Genomic DNA, 20,693 nt, shown 5'->3' with positions numbered 1-20,693 from the left:
CCTCAGCCTAAACATCAGCTGGATTTCTGGAACAATCCAGAGAAATTCTTCTTTCTCAGGGATTTCAGAGACCCTTCCACACACAAGCACTCCCCTCGTCCTCAATGCTCCTTTCCTCTCCAGCCCTCTCTGGCTCCAGGGGAGGTGATGGGCTTTTGTTCACATGGATCACCACGTATTTCCTGGCGTTTGTGGAGATCACTGGGGACTCCTTTGATGTCCACTCATCCCCTGCAAGCCAAGGAAGCTCAGGCTCAGAACTGCCTTTGATTTATAAACCAAAATATGACGAGCTGGCCTGGCTGCAGAGCAGGGCATCATTCAGTGCTGGGGAGCTGCTTCTGCCTGGTAACAAATCGAGGCATAGCCAGGACCAGGCATCCCCTTCATTCCAGTCCTTCCCAGGAGAGGGGGAATTCATGGGATCCTGAGTTTCTGCTGCCCACCATGGAGGTTATTTCCAGCACTTAATCCTGCTTTTCTTACAGATAGAGCACAAGCTTGGGGGATCAAGGACTCTACGAGGGAATGTAACTTCACTTGGCTGGAGCAGCTGGAAGCCAAAGCAATGTTTGCTGGAAGAGCCTTGAGGGAGCACAGGAGAGAAACTTTGGGACAGAGAAGAAAGGCAAAGCGGTGAAGGAGCTTATTCATGCCATTTTTGAATGAGCTGCTGCCTCAGTACACTGCTCACTCCCCAGGTGGTGGCCAGAGCACTCTGGCTGCTCCAAAAGGCTCAGCAGGATCCCTGGTGGACGCAGATGACTTGGACAAGGGTGAGGATGAGACACAGTCTGCCTGCCCAGAAATAGATCTGAGGGGGTTGTTTGTGTTTTGTTCTGCTTTGCACTCCAGCCCGGAATAACTTTTTTTCTCCCACATTTCTCCTTCTTGGCCAGCTCAGATTTTCAGCCACCAGCTGTTCACTAGGATTGTTCCTTCTCCTTGCTCCCTCCCTTCCAAATTCTTCAGGACATTATTTTCTTGCAGCTTTTCTCAATAAGAATTTAATCAAACAAAACAAAACCACAGCAACCCGCCGCTTCTTGGACAGTGTTTGATGTGTAAATATGTAAAGAAGGAGTGTTTTGAAAATGCAATCAGCTACCTCCTGGGGACTTGAGTCCTACAATGAGCCAAGGTGACTCCACACGGAGATATGTGCTCCTGCAAGATTAAATTCCAGCTGCAGTGGGAGCAGGGGTGACCAGAGGCACAGCTAAGCCACTTCTTAAAGAGGAATTTTTGGAATAGCAGCACAATTCTCTTCCCTCTGGGCCAGGGAGCTCCTTGCTGCACCTTGTTCTCTCAGTTCCCAGCCTGCAGCTCTGCAGTTATTTGCCCAGTTTGCTCCCTCTCCACCTATCCCTATGCAGCTATTCCTCAGTTTTGTGGCCAAATGGAACTTTGGGGGAAGGAGCTCCTAATGTTTTACTCATTGCCATGGAGTGGAACACCCTGTGCTCGCAGTGGGGCAGAACTCTGGGATTGCTCCCAATGAAACACCGAGGAGGTGACTCCAAGGAAACCTGCAGGTCAGGAGAGACACTTCCCACAGGGCTAGGCAGGGCATTTCTGATCTTCTACTCATCCTGCTTAAAGGGCTCTCCTCTGCTGCCATTATTGGGGATAAAACACTCTACCAAAATGATTCCAGTGCAGTCTGAGGGACAAGCCCTGCTGCTGTTTGTACTTTGTTTGTGAAAAACAATTCACAACAAAATTAACTTTAAACTTCCTCTACACCCAGCCCAAATGTGCAGCTGATGGCTTTGTCACAGCACGCTGAGTGCCAGCTGAGGACCTGTGGCACATCTCTGATGGATTATTGTGAAGAGACTCTCAGAAGAGGGGGCTGTGTGATTACTGATCATTTCTGCACTGCAGTGGCCCCTTGCAGCAACAGAAAACATTCAAATGACATTTATCTCCTCATTCCAAGGTCTGGTTATGTAATTTTCTCTCTTTTCTTTACCAGCGTGGATCAGAACTCGCTCTCTTTGGCAGATGCCCCTCTGAAATGAAAGGCTGGCCCTGGATTTCGGGAGCAGTGCTGTTATTCACACAGAAATTGCTCCTGGCTCTCAGGGTACGTGGTTATTACTCAGCAGGAGGTTTATCAGGTGCTGAACTGCTGCAGGCTCCACCTTTGGGACACGATGCAAAACTGATACTTCAACCACTTGAAGCCCAAGAGGATTTTTTCCATCAACTCCACTAATCCCTGTGTTCAAAGTCCAGCTCCAGCAATTGTGGACTGCCTGTGGCTCTGAGCAGGGACATTAATCACACCTCCAGCTCAGAGGAGGTTTCTTTCAGTGCTGGGCAAGGTAATCCCTGCAGAAAGGGGCTACAAAGTGTGTTTTGGTCTCCTCTTGTCTAGGAGTCTGCTGAAACTCCCAGCAATTTAATCTGTTCAGATGTGATAGCAAGGTATCAGTCCTGATGGCTGGAGATAGAGGGCCAGGTTATTTGTGCAGAGTTAAGGGGAAAATTCCAGTCTGCTTTTCAATTTGGAGCTTCAGAGTGCACTTGAAAGCAAACCAAAGGCTGTCCAGATCTGACAGAGCTGTCTCTGCACTCTGATGGAAACACAAGAGCAAGGGCAGTTTGGAGAAGCTTCAGGAGCTAAATTTGCCCTTTTGGTCTCTACCCACATGAATCTCAGTGAAATGCCTCTCTCGTGGGCTGAGAGCTTCACACCCAGCACATCAGGGAGCTGCTGCAGGGAGGAGCCTGGCCAGGATGGCAGAATTCTGGTGTTGTGTGGCAGTCCAGCCAAGCAAAGCCTCTGTGCCTGCAGCCTCCAGGCACCCCTGGGCAGGGCTTCCCCTGGGCTGCTCTCCTTCCTTGACCTTCTGTCCCCACAAAAGTGACTTGCTGTGTGGTTTTCCTGTGCTCCACCACAGGACAGTTGGGAACACTCCTGCAGCTGCTGGACTTTGGGAAACGGGGGGTTTGCAATTAATAATTATTGCTGATTTGCTAGGCTGAGCCCTGGCAAGGCTGAGGATGAGCAGCACTGTGAGGGGTGGGATGGCCCAGGCTTGGCCACAGCCTGGAGATGAAAGGCTTGTGCTGCACTGGTGAGCCTGGGCTGGCTGAATCCTGAAATAGCATCTTGCTGCTAGAAAAAAGCTCTGTTTGTTTGTGGTTCCTATTTGGGGAACGGCGGCTCCTCAAGGAAACGTTCTCTTCTGCACGCAAACACCAATATTTACCTTGACAAGATAGTTTATTATCATTCTTAATTTTCTCTTCCTTTGAACGTTTCCGTTCTCTGAAGAGGCAAAACCATTGTGTGGAAAAACAATCTCAAGTGGACAAGTTCTGCAGCTTGACACGTTCCTCCTCCTCAGCTGAGCTGCAGGACCTGACTGTGAACATGTTCTTGGCTCCCTCAACTCCTAGATCACACATTAATCTATGTCTTATTTAAGGTTTTTTAACCTACCATAGCTGATTTAACATTTTTAATAGGCCAGATGTGCCCAAGTGACACGTTCTCCATTTTTAAGGCATTATTGCTTTGGGAAAGGTGAAATGAGAAAGACACAACAGCTGGAAGTGACATGGTGCAACAATACTTAAGTATGTAAAAATTGGACAATTGAGAATATTTTTAGGAGTAAAGAGGGTAAGGAGAGAAGAATTCACCAGGAAAAGAAAGCAAACCTGTCTCAATAACTTTATCTACCTCACTGCCCAAGTGATCCTTGGGAAATTTAAAGGGCAGCAGAGCTAACTTTTGCTCAACTCCTACTTCAACCTCTATTGCCAAATTCAAAAAAGAGGCAGTGGATGTACAAAGAGACCAAGTGGCTCTGTCCTCCATGATCCCAGTGAGGGAGGTTAATAAATGGCATTCCAATATCTATTTTCCCTCTCAGGCAAGTGAAGCCACTTCAGTGCACACCATGGTTTTCTCCAGATCCCCCTGGAAATGAACCTGTCCCTCAAGTGCTGCCAGCAGAGAAGTGACAGAACAGAAAGCACAGAGTGGGAGAGTGGCTCTGGAGCAGGATGATGGACAGACAGAAAAGCCAGGGCAGCTTCTCCAGTTCCTTCCGCCAGCCCCACTGCGACTCTTCCTGTCCCAGCAGATGTTCTCCAGTGCTCAGCCCAAGCTGGTTTGAAATCTCAGGGGATAAAACTTCCAGCCCTTCTCTTGGGAAACTCTGCCCCTAGTTCTAAGCCCTCTCTACTCGATATCCTCCCAAGCACCTATCCAAAGGGGAAGTTTGTGCACTTTGCAGGCATTTTCTCTTCCCTGTGTGGAGCTGCTGTCCCAGTGCAGTGTCCCAGGGGAGGGGACTTCAATGACCCAGTGTCACCTAACTCCTCAGAGCAGCTGCAATGACTGGTCAGTGCTTCCTGAGTGAGGTGGTGATCTCTGTGCAGTGCCAAACCCTGAGAAATGCCACCCATTCCTGCCGGCTGGCACAGCAGGATGACACAAACCAGAAGAAATAACCCAGGAGAAGGAATGACACACATGGAGTCCTTACCTGTCACCACCAGCTGCATGGTGAGGTTCTTGTAGAGGCCGTATTTGGGGTTGCTCAGCACCATGGTGTAGTTCCCTGCGTGTTTGGGTCTCACATCTCGTATTCCCAGCCTGTATTTCAGAGGATCTGGCTCGTAGCACGTGTGGTTATCCTTGATCAGTTTGCCATCCTTGTACCTGTTTGGGAAATCCATCACAGCCCTGTTATCCCTGAGAAATCCTGTCACCCACATTAGGGGGGCTAAAGGGTCATCTCAGCAGGGGAAATGCAGGTCTGGAATCACTGCTTGCATTGGATAGTTATCCCTATCATCCTTCCACACTAAAACTGATTTGCATCTCCAGTGCTGTGGGATGGATTCATTCCACACAGGAAAAAGATATTCTACTGGATCTGAGTGAACATTGCCTCTCACATGCTCAGCTAGGACCTCAACACACCCAAATTAAGCTGGATGGGAAACTCCAAGTGTGGGAAATCATGGATTAGCAAAATGTGTGTCACCAGTTTTAAAGGAAGAGATTCATTAAACAGAATTGTTTCTTAGGATGTCTATGTGAACCTTTACTGTTTCTGAGAAAGTTAAATTCTGTGACCTGGAGAAGGTTGGTCCATAGGGAGGTCAGTGAGGAATTCCCAGCCTGGAATATTCCCTCAGGGTGGGAAAGCAGCACCTGCACAAGCAGGGTGCTCCCCACTGCTAACCCCACCTGCAGGTTTGGGATCAGCAAAGAGGCCAAGCCTTGCCACACACAGAGCTTTGGGCTGGCTGGAAGGACACTGGGGCATCTCCCACTGCCTGAGGATGCTGGAAACTTCCTCTGCAGTCCTTAAAACAACCTTCCTGACAGACCTCCAACAGCCACAGCTGGGGCTGCGAGGGAAGGCAGCTCTGGTGGTCCCAGGCAGCCACCAAAGAGCTCCACACTGGGCCAGGAACAAAGCCTCGGCAGGGAGAAGGGGTCAGACCCCACTTCAGTCCCAAAACATCCCCATCCCTAAATAACAGCAGCAATTAAAAACACCTCCTGCCACTGATTCCACTGATATTAGAGGATTTCATATTATTTCAATGCTAATAAAATGCAGCAAGGCCAGCCCTGAGTGACATTTTGCTGCCTGCAATGGCTTGGTGCTCCAGGGAAATGCCACCTTCTCTGCCAGGACAGACACCCCTGCCAGCTGTCCCATGGGACTGAATGCAGTTAAAGATGTAAAAGGCACTGGGTGGGGTTGTTAGAGATGGAGCAGGGGAGAGGACAAGGGATGAAAAAGTAAAGAGAGACTCAAATGTCTCCTGGAGTTGCTGCTGTGTTTCCCGTCCTGTTTAGCAGATCCATTGCAATCCTGGTGGAGCCTTTAGTTTGCTCAGGAAGATTCACTGCCCTGTCTGCAAGGATCTGCTGCTACAGGACTGGAGGAAATTACTGAAAAGTTGTGAAGGGAAACAATTTCTCATGTTGAAATATGTCCTTTTTCTATTATCCCCTTCCCCCTTGCAGACTGACCACCACTGCTGGGGGCAAACAGGTAAACTGCTGGGGGTAAACAGGTAAACTGCTGGGGGTAAACCTTCCCCAAGAGCTTTCTCCTGGAATCTCCCAAATAATTCTGTGTCCAGGGAAAATGAAACACACATTTTTCCTGGAGGGACCTTTTTTGCATGGCTAGGAGAGAAAACTAGCCTGGGAATGAGGGATGGCTTGCCCAACTTCCCAGAGCTCAGGCAGCCCAGAGCAGAGCCACAGCTGCTCAGCTGAGCTCAGCCCACAGCTCTGAGCATTCCCAGCTCTGCCCTGGCTGTGAGGAATGGTGATCATCTGTTCCAGACAGGATTCCTGCAGGAGGTCAGGCATTCCTGCTGCTGCTGGGTACTCACCAGGTGACAATGGGCCGAGGAAAGGCATCCACCTTGGCAGCCAGTTTGAGGGACTTGTGGCCTGAGGTGATCTCGTAGTAAGGCCCTTTCTTGTGTGAGACTGTGATGTAAGGCTTTTCTGGGAAGAGAAAGGAGCAGGGAGACATGGAATGGCAGCTCAGCCACAGGACAGAGCTCACCCCTGTGAATTGCTCTGTTCCCACATGGGATTTTTTCCAAGACAGACCTGCAGAGCTGTGGGGAACCAAATGGAACAGGCTGGTCCTGCAGCTCCCCTGTGCAGCCCAGGAAGGGCTGTTCCCATGGGAAGGAATTCACATGGAAAACAGGATATGCACTGCACTGCCCCTGGAGTGGTGTGGGAAATGCTTGGGGCATCTCTTGTCCATGTGGAGCCAGCAGGATGGATTTTCCAGAGGCTCAGCAACCACATTTGATGCCAGCCTTGTCAAAACCATTCAGCTCCCTCAGACATCCCAGAATCCCATACTGGTTTGGGTTGAGAGAGACCTTAAAGCCCATCCAGTGCCACCCCTGCCATGGCAGGGACACCTTCCACTGTCCCAGGTTGCTCCAGCCTAGCCTTGGGCACTTCCAAGGATTATGGGGCAGCCACAGCTTCTCTGGGCACTCTGTGCCCTCACCCTCACAGGGAGAAATTCCTTCCCAACATCCCATCTAAATGTATCTCCTGAACTTGTCTGAAGGCATGGGAGCTGACTTTCATTGCCTAATCAGAAGTTATAGATGATCAATGGAGGTTTTAATTGGTTGAATTTCTCCCTAATGCCCTTTCCATCCCCGGATTTAGCAGCCTGGCATTGTCCTTTCAGCATTTAGCAGTGCTGGTCCTGCTCCATCGTGGTGTGGCTGCAGCACTCACCATACACTGTGACTGTGACATTGGCCTCCAGCCTGGTGACATTGAATGTCCTGCAGATGTACAGCCCCCCATCCTCCATGGTGACATTTTCAATGGTCAGGCTGCTGCCAGCTTTGTACACCACATCACTCAGGTCCATGGTTCTTCTGGGGTGAGGGTGCTGGGAAGTCATAAAAATAGAGGGTCAAAAAGCAGCAAAAACTGGATTATTGTGCTCACCCTCTCAAATGCTGCCAGTAAAGAAAAGCAGTGATTTGTGTCAAAATTTTCACATCTCCCCAGCACTGAAATAAATAATATAAAAGGCAAAAATCAGCAGGAAGAGCTCCTGTGTGAAGTTTCATTATCAGGTTTAATAAGAGAGAGAAACAGAGTGGAAATGTGGCACTTTGTACTGAAATCTGGGCAGGCAGGGAAATAAGGGGATGCAGCCCAGCCCTGCCCTTCTCCAGGAGCAAATCCCAAAGATCTCAGGGAAAACTGCTGCAGGGTCAGAGCTGTGCTCTGAGGTTTTGGTTTTGAGGGTTTTTTAAATTTATTTTGGTCACAGTCAGTATTTTTTCTGTATTAAAAACCTCCTGCTTTCTAAAAGAAATCTATTATGACAGAAATATAATATATTGTGACAGCCAAGTGCCAATGCAAATTCCTGGAGAATTTTAGAAAGCATTGTCATTTTGATAGGAGTTTTGATCTCAGAGATTTGGCCAAGAAGTTTTACATTTATAATGTTAGAAATATAAGGAGAGTTCATAGGAAAAACAACTCTTTCCCACCATATGGGGTTCAGGAAACAAATTCAGTAACACTGTAGTGCTTGCACTTCTATGAATTCTATGTTACATTTTCTGTAGTTTCCTCACCAAAACAAACCCACCCATTCTTTCTTTAAGGAAACAAATTAAATCAGAATTAATCGGTTTTTAGGAATCACATTTTATAAGAGATACTTTATTTTGCTGAGTTAAAAAGAAAAAAACCCAATAATTTTAATCCTCAGCACCAAAAAGACCCATGAGTAGAATCTCAGATAAATTAACTGATTAGGGAAATTATCCCACTCTGTTGTTTTTTGGGTTTATTTAGGAGAACTGAGAGGGTTTTATACCTCCAATGCTCAGTCTTTTACTTGTTTCTACTTCAAATTTGGCACTTCTGTATTGTATCCACAGAAGGCTCAAGACCCCACACTCAGAATTTAAATTCTATTTTTTGGGGCTGATTTCCACAGGTTTGGTTGTGTTTTGCTTTGCTTTTTCCTACCTCATAAATACCAAAATAGATGGAGAGATTGACAACTTACAACCTGCATTTCAGACTTGTCACTGTGAGACAGACAGGACAGAAGGAATGAGGGAGGTTTTTCTTCCCCAAAAAAACCAAACATTCCTGGCTTTTCTTGCCAGGTTTATTCAGCATGAGGTTTGCAGTTTAATCTGCAGGCTCGAGAAGGGGAGAGATGTTTTAAGATCATTTAAACAAAAAAATGCCATCAATGATAAGCTTATAAATGGGTGGATAATTTCAGAATAAGTAAGAACTTGGTTTTTTCTCTGTGAATTTTGGGAAGGGAGGAACACAGGAGCTCCATGCACTCACTCTGCCCCGAGGACACGTCCAGATGAACTCGACGCGCCCGTTGATGAAGGTCTCTGCTTTGCACTCCAGGTGCAGAGTTTCTCCAACCAGCAGCTTCTTGGGAGTTGCCTTCAGAGCCAGGTTCTGGATCCTGCCCTCTGCAGTGGAGAGACACAGCTGTGAGCACAGCACTCCTGCAGAGCCCCCAGCAGGGTGGGATCCATCAGCTATCCCTGATCCCATGGGCACCATCAGGCAGGAGTGGCTGCTGGGATCTCATCCCTGATCCCATGGGCACCATGAGTCAGGAATGGCTGCTGGGATCTGATCCCTGATCCCATGGATGGAATCAGTCAGGAATGGCTGCTGGGATCTGATCCCTGGTCCCATGGACAGCATCAGTCAGGAATGGCTGCTGGGATCCATCAGCTATCCCTGATCCCATGGACACCATGGAATGGCTGCTGGGATCCATCAGCTGATCCCATGGACACTATCAGTCTGGGATGGCTGGTGGGATCTGATCCCTGATCCCACGGACACCATCAGTCAGGAATGTCTGCTCTCCCATTTGCTGTGTTTGGTTCCAACCTCCCTAATCAGCTCCACGTAAGAGTTTCCAGAGGAGGCTCATCCTTCTGAGGGCTTCAACCTGAGAGGATCCACTTCTGTGGGACATGAGATGTGTTTCTCCTGCCCCATCATAATCACCCACATCTCCCTCTGCTGCCCAGCTCCCTTTCCTTCCTGAATGGGATCCCCAAATCCTGGTCTTACACATTTATCAGTGCCTTGAACACACCAGCTCTGAAGTTTCCTCAGTTTCTGGTGCCCTGAACACACACCTGACCACTGACAGCATCACAACAGAGAAAGTGATTTCCAGGGTCCTTTTTCCTGGTCCTTTTGGGATGACCTAAGAGGTTTTCTAAGTTTGCATTCATCTTTTTAGTAAAAAATTACTCCAACAAGGGGAAAAAAAAAGGGGAAGAGAGAGATTTACAGGACTTTTATTTGGCTGCCACACAAATTTACAAGCCTGTTGTTCAAAGCTGAGTGCTGATTGTATAGAAGGATGACATGAGCTAATGGGAATGAAGTCCCAGTAAATGTAAGATATATGAGGAGATAAAAAACATACATGGAAAACAAAAGAAAAATAAATTCTAATTGGTTTCATATAAATGCCCAGCACTCAAAAATTTAATGTTTAGTTGCTTCGAATTCAGATTTTAATTATGAGCTGAAGCTCAGCTGTAAATCCAAGGGAAATGGTGTAGTAAATCACCAAGAGAAAATCTATAAAAAAGTGAAGATATGAATTAGCAGCATAATGAGGTTTTTATTTGATGATCACACGTGTTTAATGACCAGAAGCAAAAAGAAAGCTGCTGTTGAGTTTATCCTGAACCAGCAGTTGTTTTAATGTAAATACAGCTCAATCCAAGCAAACAAAGCCTTGGTGGGGTTTGAATAAAACACTCCTGGTTTGTACCACCTCAGCACTTGGTCATTTTTCAAATCCAGGAGTGGCTCCAATCCAATTTCTATTGAATAGGGAAAAAAAGGAAGGAGGAATTTACTTTTAGCATTCCAGCTCGGACTTGCTACAGCTCCAGAGCAGTGAGATCTATCAGATATCACTGAGGCTAACCAAGGGATGATCCCCAGGATTATAATCCCCCAAGGAACAATCCCAGTGCCACAGAGGCTCTGGGGGGTCCCTGGGCACTCACCCAGTCTCTGCGCCAGGTAATAGGAGTTGAAGACAGAGCCGTTGAGGTGGGCTGAGCAGGTGAGGATTCCAGAGTGCACAAAGGAGTGGGAGGGGATGACAAAGCCCTTCCTGGGGTCCCACTGCATCCTCTTGAAGCTGATCTCTGCAGAAGAAGGGTACTGGAAGGGAACAGACAAGGAGTGAGCATTCCTGTTCCACTCAGAGCCAGGGCAGGGCTTAGCCTTCCCGAGGGCTTGGTGGTCTCAATCCCACATGGATCTGAAGCTGCAGCAACCTGAGCCACCTGAAAAGCCCTCCCTGAGGTAGGAGTGTCTTTGAAACCCAGAACTTGGGCATCCTAATGGGGTTTTTCATCCAGGAGCCCCAGCCCTCTCCGATGTGTCACCCACTTCCCTCATCCCTTCTCTGCGAATCTTTATGCCCATCTTATAGGAATTTTGGGGGTAATCTTTTTGGAGGTGTTTTCTCCCAATCCCATGTGATTTCCTGGCATCTCACAGGACTTTAAAAATATGTGTGAAGTTAGACACCCCCCAAATCAGAATTATTCACTAACTGACCTGACTGCAGTTACCTACAAGCTCTGCTCTGTGGCCACTCGTCAGAGTCTCTCTACAACACAGAAAGGGGGGAAACACTCAGAGCACCCCATGGATTTCCATGGAAGCAGCCTGGGGAACTTACAGGATTAAATCACAGGATAGCAGAAATAAGGGGACTCAGGCATTTTTTGTCCTAAATTTATAAATACTTGTAACATTCTGAGATTCTTGGAAAAAACACTATAAATTCTGCTTATGAGGAAGAAGGGAGACTAGAAAAGGCAAATGTGGCAAATAAGCTAGAACAAAAATTCATTTAATGAGAATGAACCCTCCTCTGCCTACCCTTGGACAGCACCAGTGTTGAGCAGGTTGGCTTTTGTTGGTGGGAATAATTAGTTAATTGTTACTATTAACACCCAGAGAAATCCTCTATTTGCTAGAGAGAATGTAATTTACTTTCCAAAAATGTTGAAAATGCTGGATTATAATGTAGAAAACAACAATGTGAAAGGAAAAGAGAGCTCATGGAAATGCCCCATTTCAGGTGTTTGCAGGTGGGGCAGAGGAAGCACAGTGAGCTCTGGCTTTCCCAGCAGGAAAGTCACTTGTTACAATTCCAACATGGACCAAAAGCAAAGGAATTCTGGCTGGGGATGCTGTGTGGGGAAGGATGGACAGCCAGACAGTCACTGTCTTTTGAAGAGACGTTTTGTCTCTTCTACCAGTGGCAGGAAAAAAGGATTTCTTGTGAATGCTTTTGAAATAATCAAGCTGTGGCATCTCTGTTTGGAGCCATGAGGAGAAACAAGACAAATTACACAAAGAGATCTGAGTCCTGAGGCTCCATCATGCTTTAGCACTCATGAAGGTCAAAGCTGGAAGTGGCAAATGCACACTGGACCAGATGAGTGACTAAACAGATCTGACAAGACTGAAAATGCTTATTTTTTTGCCCTGAATTAAAATCGCGTTAAGCAAAATTAAGAGCCTGAGTTGTGTGCCTTAGCATGAGTTTCTTAATTACAAATATGATATATTGAGTTAGCTGGGATCTGCTTAGTATTAGCAAGAGGTACCTTTCTCTGTGCATGTTGAAGGAAGTGCAATGATTTTAAAGTATAATGGTAACATAAGGAACTTAATTTACGGTGGCAAAAAGTCCATTTTCTACAAGAATAATAAAATGTGATAAAGCTGAACCTCAGTGTTTGGCAGCTCTGCTCCCCGATGGCTGGAGGAAGGGGGAAGGAAAAATAACCCTGCTCAAGAGGCCTTTCCAACAGCACACACAGAGCCCACATCTTCATGAAATATTCCCAAATATCTATTTAAACAATCAAACAAACAGCGTCAGGGCTGCTCTGAAGGAAATCACAGTGCCTTTCCTCCCTTTGAAGCGCGTTGTCTCCTGGAGATTAAATTGGGAAGGAGAGGATGTTCTAAATCCGTCTGACGGCCTCACTCACCTCTCCTCCCCATCCTCCCCTCCGCCCCCCTCCTGCCCTGCTTCCTCCAGAGCTGTGGGATTCCCAGGCAGGGAATCCAGCGGTGCCCATCCCTGGCTGGATCCTGGAGCTTCCCGAGGTGTGATGTCCCCCCGGAATGCTCCTTTGGGATCTGTGCTCACCCTCTGCCCCCTCTGCCCTCTGCTCCCACCTTGGAGGGGAAAGGCTTTTGGGGAGGACTTTTTGTGGGAGAGATTTCTGTGGAGATCTCATTCCAGCAGCAAGGCTGAGGTTGTGTTTGGAGAAGTGACTGGGAGAGGGTTGAGCTGGCCAGCAGGAAGACCTGGGCTGCCTGTGAATAAGGAGATAATTGTGGAGAGGGGAATTCCAAGGGCATCCCAGGGCTCAGGTGACTCTGCCAAGGTCAGCAGCACTGCTCCAGCCAGGAATTTGATGGGAGCAGGCTAAAATCAGCTGGGGATGTTTCATTTTTATAGCCAAGGTGGGAAGGTGATAACACTTGTCCAGCCTGAAGTGATATCTGGAGAGGAGCTTCATTCCCCCTGTAATCCCTGCTGGCAGCATTTCAAAATCGAGCTCTCCAAAGCAGGAAGAGCCCTGCTGTCCCTCCCACGAGGAGCAGAGGTGCTCAGAGCCTCTCTGCCATGCCCAGAACAGCCTCATGCCCACAGCCCTGCAGAACAGGCTGGGAAAGGGCACAGGATGAGCTCCCATTCCCAGGAGGATTTCCCGAGCCTGGCAGGGGAATGGAGAGGCACAGAATTCCTGCCATAAAATGCAGGATTGGAGCCAGGAGAGCTCTGTGCTGTTCCTCACTCCATGCAGGCTGCTCTGAAGCCCTTTGAATGAGTGACTCCATTACTGCTCAGGCCCCAGACCTTAAATTTCCATTTGTATTATCCCAAACAGCCTTGGCCTCCCCAGACTGTGCTGTAACCTTGACATTCAGGTGTAACTGCTGCCAAAGGGATGGATGCAGGAGCCTTTTATTCCCAAGGCTGGAACTCGGTTCAAATTGATGAAATGAAGGAAAAATGGGCAACAGTTCTGAGCAGGTTCAAGGTATAAAAGCTTTCACAGAGAGCCAGGTGTTGTAGAAAGAATTTTGAAGGAAAATAGTGCTTTGTCATCTACCTTTGCCAATTCATGGGGTAACATCAAGCCACAAGGTGAGAAAAATATGTGATAAACTCAGCCCAAAAAACCTTTGTGCCCAGCTCAAGTGTAACACACTGCAAAAGCAGGACCCTTTATCTGGATTTTCAGCGTCTTTACTATTTTTCCTTGAATTTACCCAGCTTTACACATCCTAATTTGTGTTTTTACCCACTGTGCTGGCAGCCCAGACCTTGAAGTGAGCTCTGAAGCCATGTCTCACCTGGGTGAGCTTGGGCCTGATGTCTGGCGAGGTCACTCGGCATGGGATCACCACAGTCTTCTTGTCATCCACGATGTAGATGATCTCGGGATGCTCCGAGTGCATCTCCACAAAGGGATTCCTGTAGTCTGCAGGGAAAAGATTTGCATTTTGGAATTTGGATTTGGAAAACTGCTCAGCCACTGAGCTGAATGGGAGCACTGAACTGCCCAGAAAAGCTCCCTCAGGGTCAGGACATCCAGTGACATCCTGCTTGTGTGCCACTGTCACATCAGAGCCAATGACAATTCCTTGGATTTAGCCAATCCAGAAATTGCCCAGAATGGGACATTTCTGTGCAGACACATGGAAAACTTCATGGGCTACCAACTGAAGTTGCCAGTGTTGCTTCTAGAGCCTGGGAGTCCTCCTGTCCTTCATCTGGGGATATCAATGTGTGTTTCTTGACTGAGGACAAAAGGGTTTGTTAAGGAATATCATGGAAATCCCTTGGAATGAACCCTCAGAGAACCAGCTCAGTGCAGAGCTGGAGCTCCTTTGCTCCACAGCCAGCCCAGTCTCCCTCCCAAACCCCCCAAGGCAGGGATGGTCACAGTGAGTGGCACTGCTGCCTTTGTGGGGTTTGGAGCTCCACTGGAGCTCTGAGAAGTGGGAATTTTGTCCTTAGTAGAGGAAATGAACTGTGGGCTTCACCACAAAGAGAGCAAGTGCTGGTTGGAGCTGTGTGGTGTGGGACAGAGAGGACACATGGGGTGATGGTGGTGTTTGAAAAAAGGCACTTGGGGCACTGCAAATATTGGGGATCCATGTGGGAGCTGGGATGAGGAGCACTGAACAGGAGGCAGATAAAAATCAAGGATCTGGATGATTTCTCTGATTTCTAGGACTGTCTTTTCATGCCAACTTTCCTTCCATGCCGTTGGTTTATTCTGGCTGTGCTTTGGAGTAAGGGATTGTAAGAAATACTGTGTGAGGGAGATTAATTGGAATTAAAATTCAGAGCTGAAATCTCCCCACAATGGGGAAGTTTCAGATACACATCTGACCTTTCTGGTCAGGCAGGCGCTGGTTCTAATCAAGCCTTGAGCTGAGAAACATGATCTTTGAACCACAACTTTGTAGCTTGGTCCAAACCCCAAAACTAATAGGAAATATTTATACTCAGTCCACTGTCTTGTGCACTTTCCCAAAAATACTAAATTCTCCTGTTGAGCCACATTATGAAAATGTGTTTAGTGTTTGTCCCTGAGCTGCTTAATCCCTCTGCAGTCTTGTTCTCCAGCTGAACCACCCTGGGAGGTATCAAATGGGACAATATTTTTATTTTTATGCTACTTTAAAAAAGGACACTGGATAATTAAAAGGACATCCTTGGGTTATTTGTAAAAGGAAAAAAGCAGAGAAAGATTTTTGTGTATTTGCAGCAAAGTGCAAAAAAGTGTCCGGGGAAATATAATCACAATTATTTCTTGTCCTGTGGAGAAAAGGAGAGAACAAGGAATGAGCCACATGACAGGGATGGACAAAGGTATAGGATGGATGGAAAAGGGTATGGGATGGATGGACAAAGATATAGGCCAAGAGGAAACTTGCTGGGGAAAAAAAGAGCTTCCTGATACCAAACTATTCACAATTCTGCATCAGATTTTGGCTGAAAAGATGGGAGCACTGAATTTAAAAATATTCCTGCCAGTATTTTTAGAAAGAATTTCAGAATAGCACTGTTTGTTTGAAGAGTAACATAAATCAAAAGAAGGCAGCTAAGCAAATATTAAGTAATCCTAAAATGTAATAAAACAGTGAACTGTTCAATGATTGATGCATCCTACTCAAAACAGAATAAAATGTCTCAAAAATATTTCTTGTTCAGGACAAAACATCATTATTTCACTCCATTCTCCTCCACCACCTCTCCCTACCCCCAAGACTCATCTCTACCAAATTCTCAGACTCACAAAAGACCTAGAATTAACTTCCCTTTTTTTCAGCTGCAAATAGGACAGATCTGGTGCTCCTGACTCACCTAAGGAAGCAGGGATTTACAGGGTGTGTGACAGAAGCTGTATTTCAGTCCTAATTGATTTTTAATAGCATCCTGCTCCTGAATTGCCATATGTCCAACCAGGGGCTGGAGATAAACTATCCCAGATAAGCTACAACCTGAACTGGAAGCCAAAATAGATAAATCTGGCCTTCCACCATCACTGTTTGAAATCTTGATGGTATCTTAAAATCACTGTGCACTTAACAGCAGCAAGAGGCAGTTTCTGGGCTGTAAAGATTGGAAAAAGGAAGGGATGGCTTCAGCTGCACTGATTGTTCATCACTCAGGGCTGTCAGGTCTCATGGGCATCATTCTCACCGTGTTTTGGAAAAAAAAAGAGAAAAAGGTTTTCTATTTTATGGGTACTCCTCTTTGCTAAGCCAGGGAGGAGTCCTGGAGCAGATGGCTGTGATTTGTGTTATCTCACTGCTTTGTCCAGTTCATACCCAAGCCTGCAGAGTTCTCTGCCTGTGAAAGGGATTTTCCCTCCCTGTTTCCATCTGCAATATCAGAGCCCCTAAACCCATGGGATAGCTGTGGGGGATACCTGAGGGAGCCACTGGGATTGGCCCAGCTGGTCAGAGCACAGTGCTAATAAAGCCAAGATTGTGGTTTTGATCCCCATCTGGGCCATTCTGATGCCTGATGGGTTTTTGTCCTTTTTATTTTACTTTTATACTCTCTTTATATATATCCTTTATATATAACCTTTTACTCTTCCCCATTCCTGTACTTTTTAGTCCCTGTATTTTAACCCTACATGTTTATCACCCTAGTACCCTTGCCCTGCTCAGAATCCTTTGGGGAAGACGAAACATCCCCACAGTCTCAAAAGCATGACGCACAACCTTGAACAGAGCCCCCATCACTGAGACATGTTTTTTGTAAACTAAGTAGTAATCTTTTGGGGGGGGGGCAATTTTAATAAGGGGGCAATTACTTCATTTGTTAGACTTCTTATTGGAGACTTTTAGATAGGTATGCTAATCTAGGCTGTCCATAAATTGTATACAGGAATATCGTCGGGGCTTTTTCGTCGGTGTGCATCTGGGATCCTATTAAACCAAGGTAAAACCCCTTTCCTATACTGTGTGTCTGCGTCTAAAAATTTTTTACTAGTGATTTAAGGCATCAATTCCCTTACAGGTTGGACCTGATGATCCCTGGGGTTCCCTTCCAACCTGGAATATTCTGTGATTTCAGCTCCTGCAGTGAGGGTGGAATTAAGGCAGCAGCTTGTGGAGCTGCCCTGCTGCAGGTGTGACATGAGAGCTCAGGCAGGAGGTGAGCTTTGGCCTTCAGGGGACAGTGACCCTGCAGTGACACAGTGACAGGGCCAGGCAGCTGCAGGGGAAGGTCAAGCACCTGGGTATGTCCCAGGGAGGCTTTATTTTCCTCCCTGACTGTGGAACTCGGTGCAAGAGGAAAAAACAATGTCATGGAACCCCAAAATGGTCTGGGTTGGAACCTTAAAGCTCATCCAGTTCCAACCCTGACACCTTCCACTGTCCCAGGCTGCTCCAAACCCTGTCCAACCTGGCCTTGGACACCTCCAGGGATCCAGGGGCAGCCACAAGTTTCTCAGTCATCAAGCACTAAAGAGCCCCAGGACACAGAGAACAGCTCAAACCTCCTGTGTCCTGCTCTGCTCCAAACCCCCTCCTGAGTGCCATTGGGAAGGAGAGGCTTCCCAGCATCTCCAGGCAGCTGGACTGCTCACTTAGCAGATAAGCAAATGTAAAGTGGCTCAGCTCTGGGGCTTAACAGAATGACAAAGAATAAATTCTGAGCTAATCAACTGCCAGCTGATACCTTTGTTATGGTCTGTGCAGACAAAAAATGGATCCTTCATGAAGGCCCTCAGTGGTTCAGACTGACCGTGGCGTGGAAAAATGATCTGCTGGCACATCAGGAGTGTCACTGCCAGCTTTACAGACATGCTCACCACCTCCAGTCCAGCAGCAATCAGTTAACTCCTTGTAAAAAAGTCTCTCAGAGACAGAACTTTGTGAAACAAAAGGGACAGGGTCACTTTTCTTTAAAAATGATAACCTCAGCCTCGAGGAAGATCTCCAATTCCAGGTGGTGTAAATCAGTGGCACTCAAGTGTTGCAATCTGGAGAGCTGTGGCTTGGGAAAGGCAGGTGTTGTCCTCTCCACAGCCACCAGCACTGAACTCAGAGGGGAAATTTCTCAGCAAAGAAACCCTCGATGACAACAGAGCATTTCCCTGTAGTTTGGCACATCTGTTCCTCCTGAGCTGGGAAGGTGAAATGCCCTAGGAATCTTACCCAGAAAGAAACACCCAGCAATTCCCAGAGGAGAAGTAAAAAAAATTATATACTGTGGGCTGCAAAGCTCATTATGTGTGAGGAAAGACAAGAGCTGAGGATTTATCAGCTCCGAGGAGAGGGCAGGGCTCCTTCCCCTGCTCTGCCTGGATGTCTGGCTGCCCAGGGCAGGGGAAGTTTGCAGGAAGCCCAGGCAGGCCAGGCTGCTGCTGTTTGCCCAGCAGGGCTCAGGAGGAGCCAGGGGATGGAGCAGGGAAGGGACTGTCCAGGCTTGGGGACAGCCAGGCTGGGAACCAAGCAGGGAACACACAAAAGCAGCTCAGAGGTCAAGTGGCTACAAGAACATTGGTTTCCTTCAGGCAGTGAAGCCCTTCATGTCCAGCTGCTCATTCTGTCCAGGAGGAGATGAATTGCTGCTCCAGAGGAGCTTTGGGAGAGTCTCTTCCAGCTCAGCTGGGGAATCTCTGCTGTCCCCTCACACCTTTGCAGTGACAGCAGGACACAGGGCCAGGGGACAGGGCCAGGACACAAGTCTGGGACACAAATCCAGGACAGGTCCAGGACACAGGACCAGGACACAGGACCAGGACACAGATCGAGGACTCCCTGTGCCACCTGCTCTTGTTCAGTGTCACCTGCAGAACAGGAGCCTCTCTCCAGGGGCTGGGGGAGGCTGTAATTGTGTTGTGCTCACTCAAATCCCCTCCCAGAGGGTTTGTCCTGCCTGAAGCTGAGGGACTCAAGTGCTCAGAATTGTCAATTCAATGTCTCCTACGGCTCTTTACTTCCCAGCACTGCACCCCCCACCTGTGCCTCTCAAACATCCTCCTCACATACACACACACAGAGGATTTTAGACAGGATTTTGGGTGCTTTTCGCTGCTGCCCGTGTCTCCTGCACCGTGACAGCAATTTGTCTCGAGGTATTTGTCTCCCATCCCGAGCCCCGGCGTTGACATCGCCTCTCCCTGCAGGTGCTGTCAGCCCAGAGGATGATAAGCACTAAATGGCCTTTGAGGACAGTCATTCACGGCTGTGCATGGCCGTGAAATTCCTCCACATTCTCATTTCGCCTCTCACTTTGTTCCAGCTCGAGATAATTCTCTCGCCCTCACCATTTATTTTCTTCACTCAGCCATCGCTAAGCTGGGGAGCCTGGGCAGAGTTTCACAGGTCCTTTAAGTTCATGTTTTGACATAATCCCCATGAAGTTTGTCTTCATCAAGGTCGAAAGCACTGAGAGGAGGTTTCTAACCTGTTCTTTACAGTAATAGCAGCATTAGCAGCGCGGTGGCACTTGGGGCAGAGCAGTTTTTTGGGAAGTTCACAAGGAAACAGCCTGGGCTGCTGAATTCCCCTTGCTCAGCCATCAAAGCTGCCTCGAGGTACAGGAGTGACTCCTATAAAGGCACTTGTTTTGAAACTGGATCTTTGAAAATAAAAGACCTTTCCGTTTGGCAGGCCAATGAAAAGAATTGGTGGTGGAATGTTTAGATTAAACAGAAAGCAGAATATTTTCTCTTTAGGCAAAACAAAAGTGACTGCAAAACCCCCAGAAGCCATTCTGAGTCAACATGAAGCATTCTGTTTTGGTCAAATGAAATGCATTCTTCCCCTGGAGATTACTGTTAGAAACACAGGAATATTTGTAGAGGAAAAAATATTACTTTAAAAAGTGTTACTTCAAAAATTGTAGAAACAAAATGCTTCTCACTGCCAAGCAAATAAAGGCAAAATGGAAAGATTTATTTTAAAAAATCCCAACCAAACACCACAGAAAAAAGAAGCCTCCATGCTTTGTCTGGAATTATGTTTCAAGCAACAGAAGAATTCATAAATTCTCACTCCCCCACCAGACTTTAGGCAGGCTTTGGCTTTGTAGAAAATGTTCCCCTGCTTTATCAGAAGTTCCATTAAGACAGGTCTCCCACCTTGGGGAAGGCTCAGCAATTAACAACTACTGAGTGGATAAAAATAGGAAGGAAGAAGTTGGGGGAAGTGCATGTGATTTTGGCCTTTGGGCTTTCATTTAGAAATTCTTGATCCATGAGGAACTGGATCTGTGATCTGTGATTGTTGCTGGGCTGTCAGGAGCTGTCACTGACACCCTGACAGTGCCAGAACTGCTGCTCACTCATGGCAGCCTACAAGGCTCCTCAGCTTTACAGTGAGACCCTTTAGGAGATGATTTGAAGATACTGAACGCCTTGATTCAGAACTAAAAGCATCCTGCTCTTCCCTCAGATGCAGCCCTTAACCCTGCAGGGGCAGCAGCAAGGCTCCTGCACAGGACACAGCCTGGATTCCATGTGCTCCATGGAACTGATGGGCAGCCAGGGCCTCCCAGCACTGCTCTGCCACTCCTCTGCTGGGCAGAAACTCA

General features: G+C 47.3%; 1 protein-coding gene across 4 annotated transcripts in view; it reads right to left on the bottom strand.

Annotated features, from left to right (window-relative positions):
• The window catches only part of LOC146437261 (vascular endothelial growth factor receptor kdr-like), a 119,138-nt gene that overhangs the window by 56,843 nt on the left and 41,602 nt on the right, over nucleotides 1-20,693 (bottom strand). For all 4 annotated transcript variants that reach the window (XM_085060028.1, XM_085060030.1, XM_085060029.1 and 1 more), the window contains exons 4-9: nucleotides 13,976-14,103; nucleotides 10,585-10,744; nucleotides 8,870-9,006; nucleotides 7,271-7,430; nucleotides 6,388-6,505; nucleotides 4,509-4,684 (exon numbers count right to left, since the gene is read on the bottom strand). In XM_085060028.1, coding sequence (XP_084916154.1) covers nucleotides 4,509-4,684; nucleotides 6,388-6,505; nucleotides 7,271-7,430; nucleotides 8,870-9,006; nucleotides 10,585-10,744; nucleotides 13,976-14,103 — 879 coding nt within the window. The remainder of the gene's footprint in view (nucleotides 1-4,508; nucleotides 4,685-6,387; nucleotides 6,506-7,270; nucleotides 7,431-8,869; nucleotides 9,007-10,584; nucleotides 10,745-13,975; nucleotides 14,104-20,693) is intronic.

This window comes from Lichenostomus cassidix, chromosome 4A (genome assembly GCF_008360975.1).
Source record: "Lichenostomus cassidix isolate B80296 chromosome 4A, HeHo_3.0, whole genome shotgun sequence".
In the NCBI taxonomy this organism is placed as follows: Eukaryota; Metazoa; Chordata; class Aves; order Passeriformes; family Meliphagidae; genus Lichenostomus; species Lichenostomus cassidix.
The sequence above is the reverse complement of the archived record's forward strand: the minus strand, read 5'-3'. Positions and strand labels throughout refer to the sequence as shown.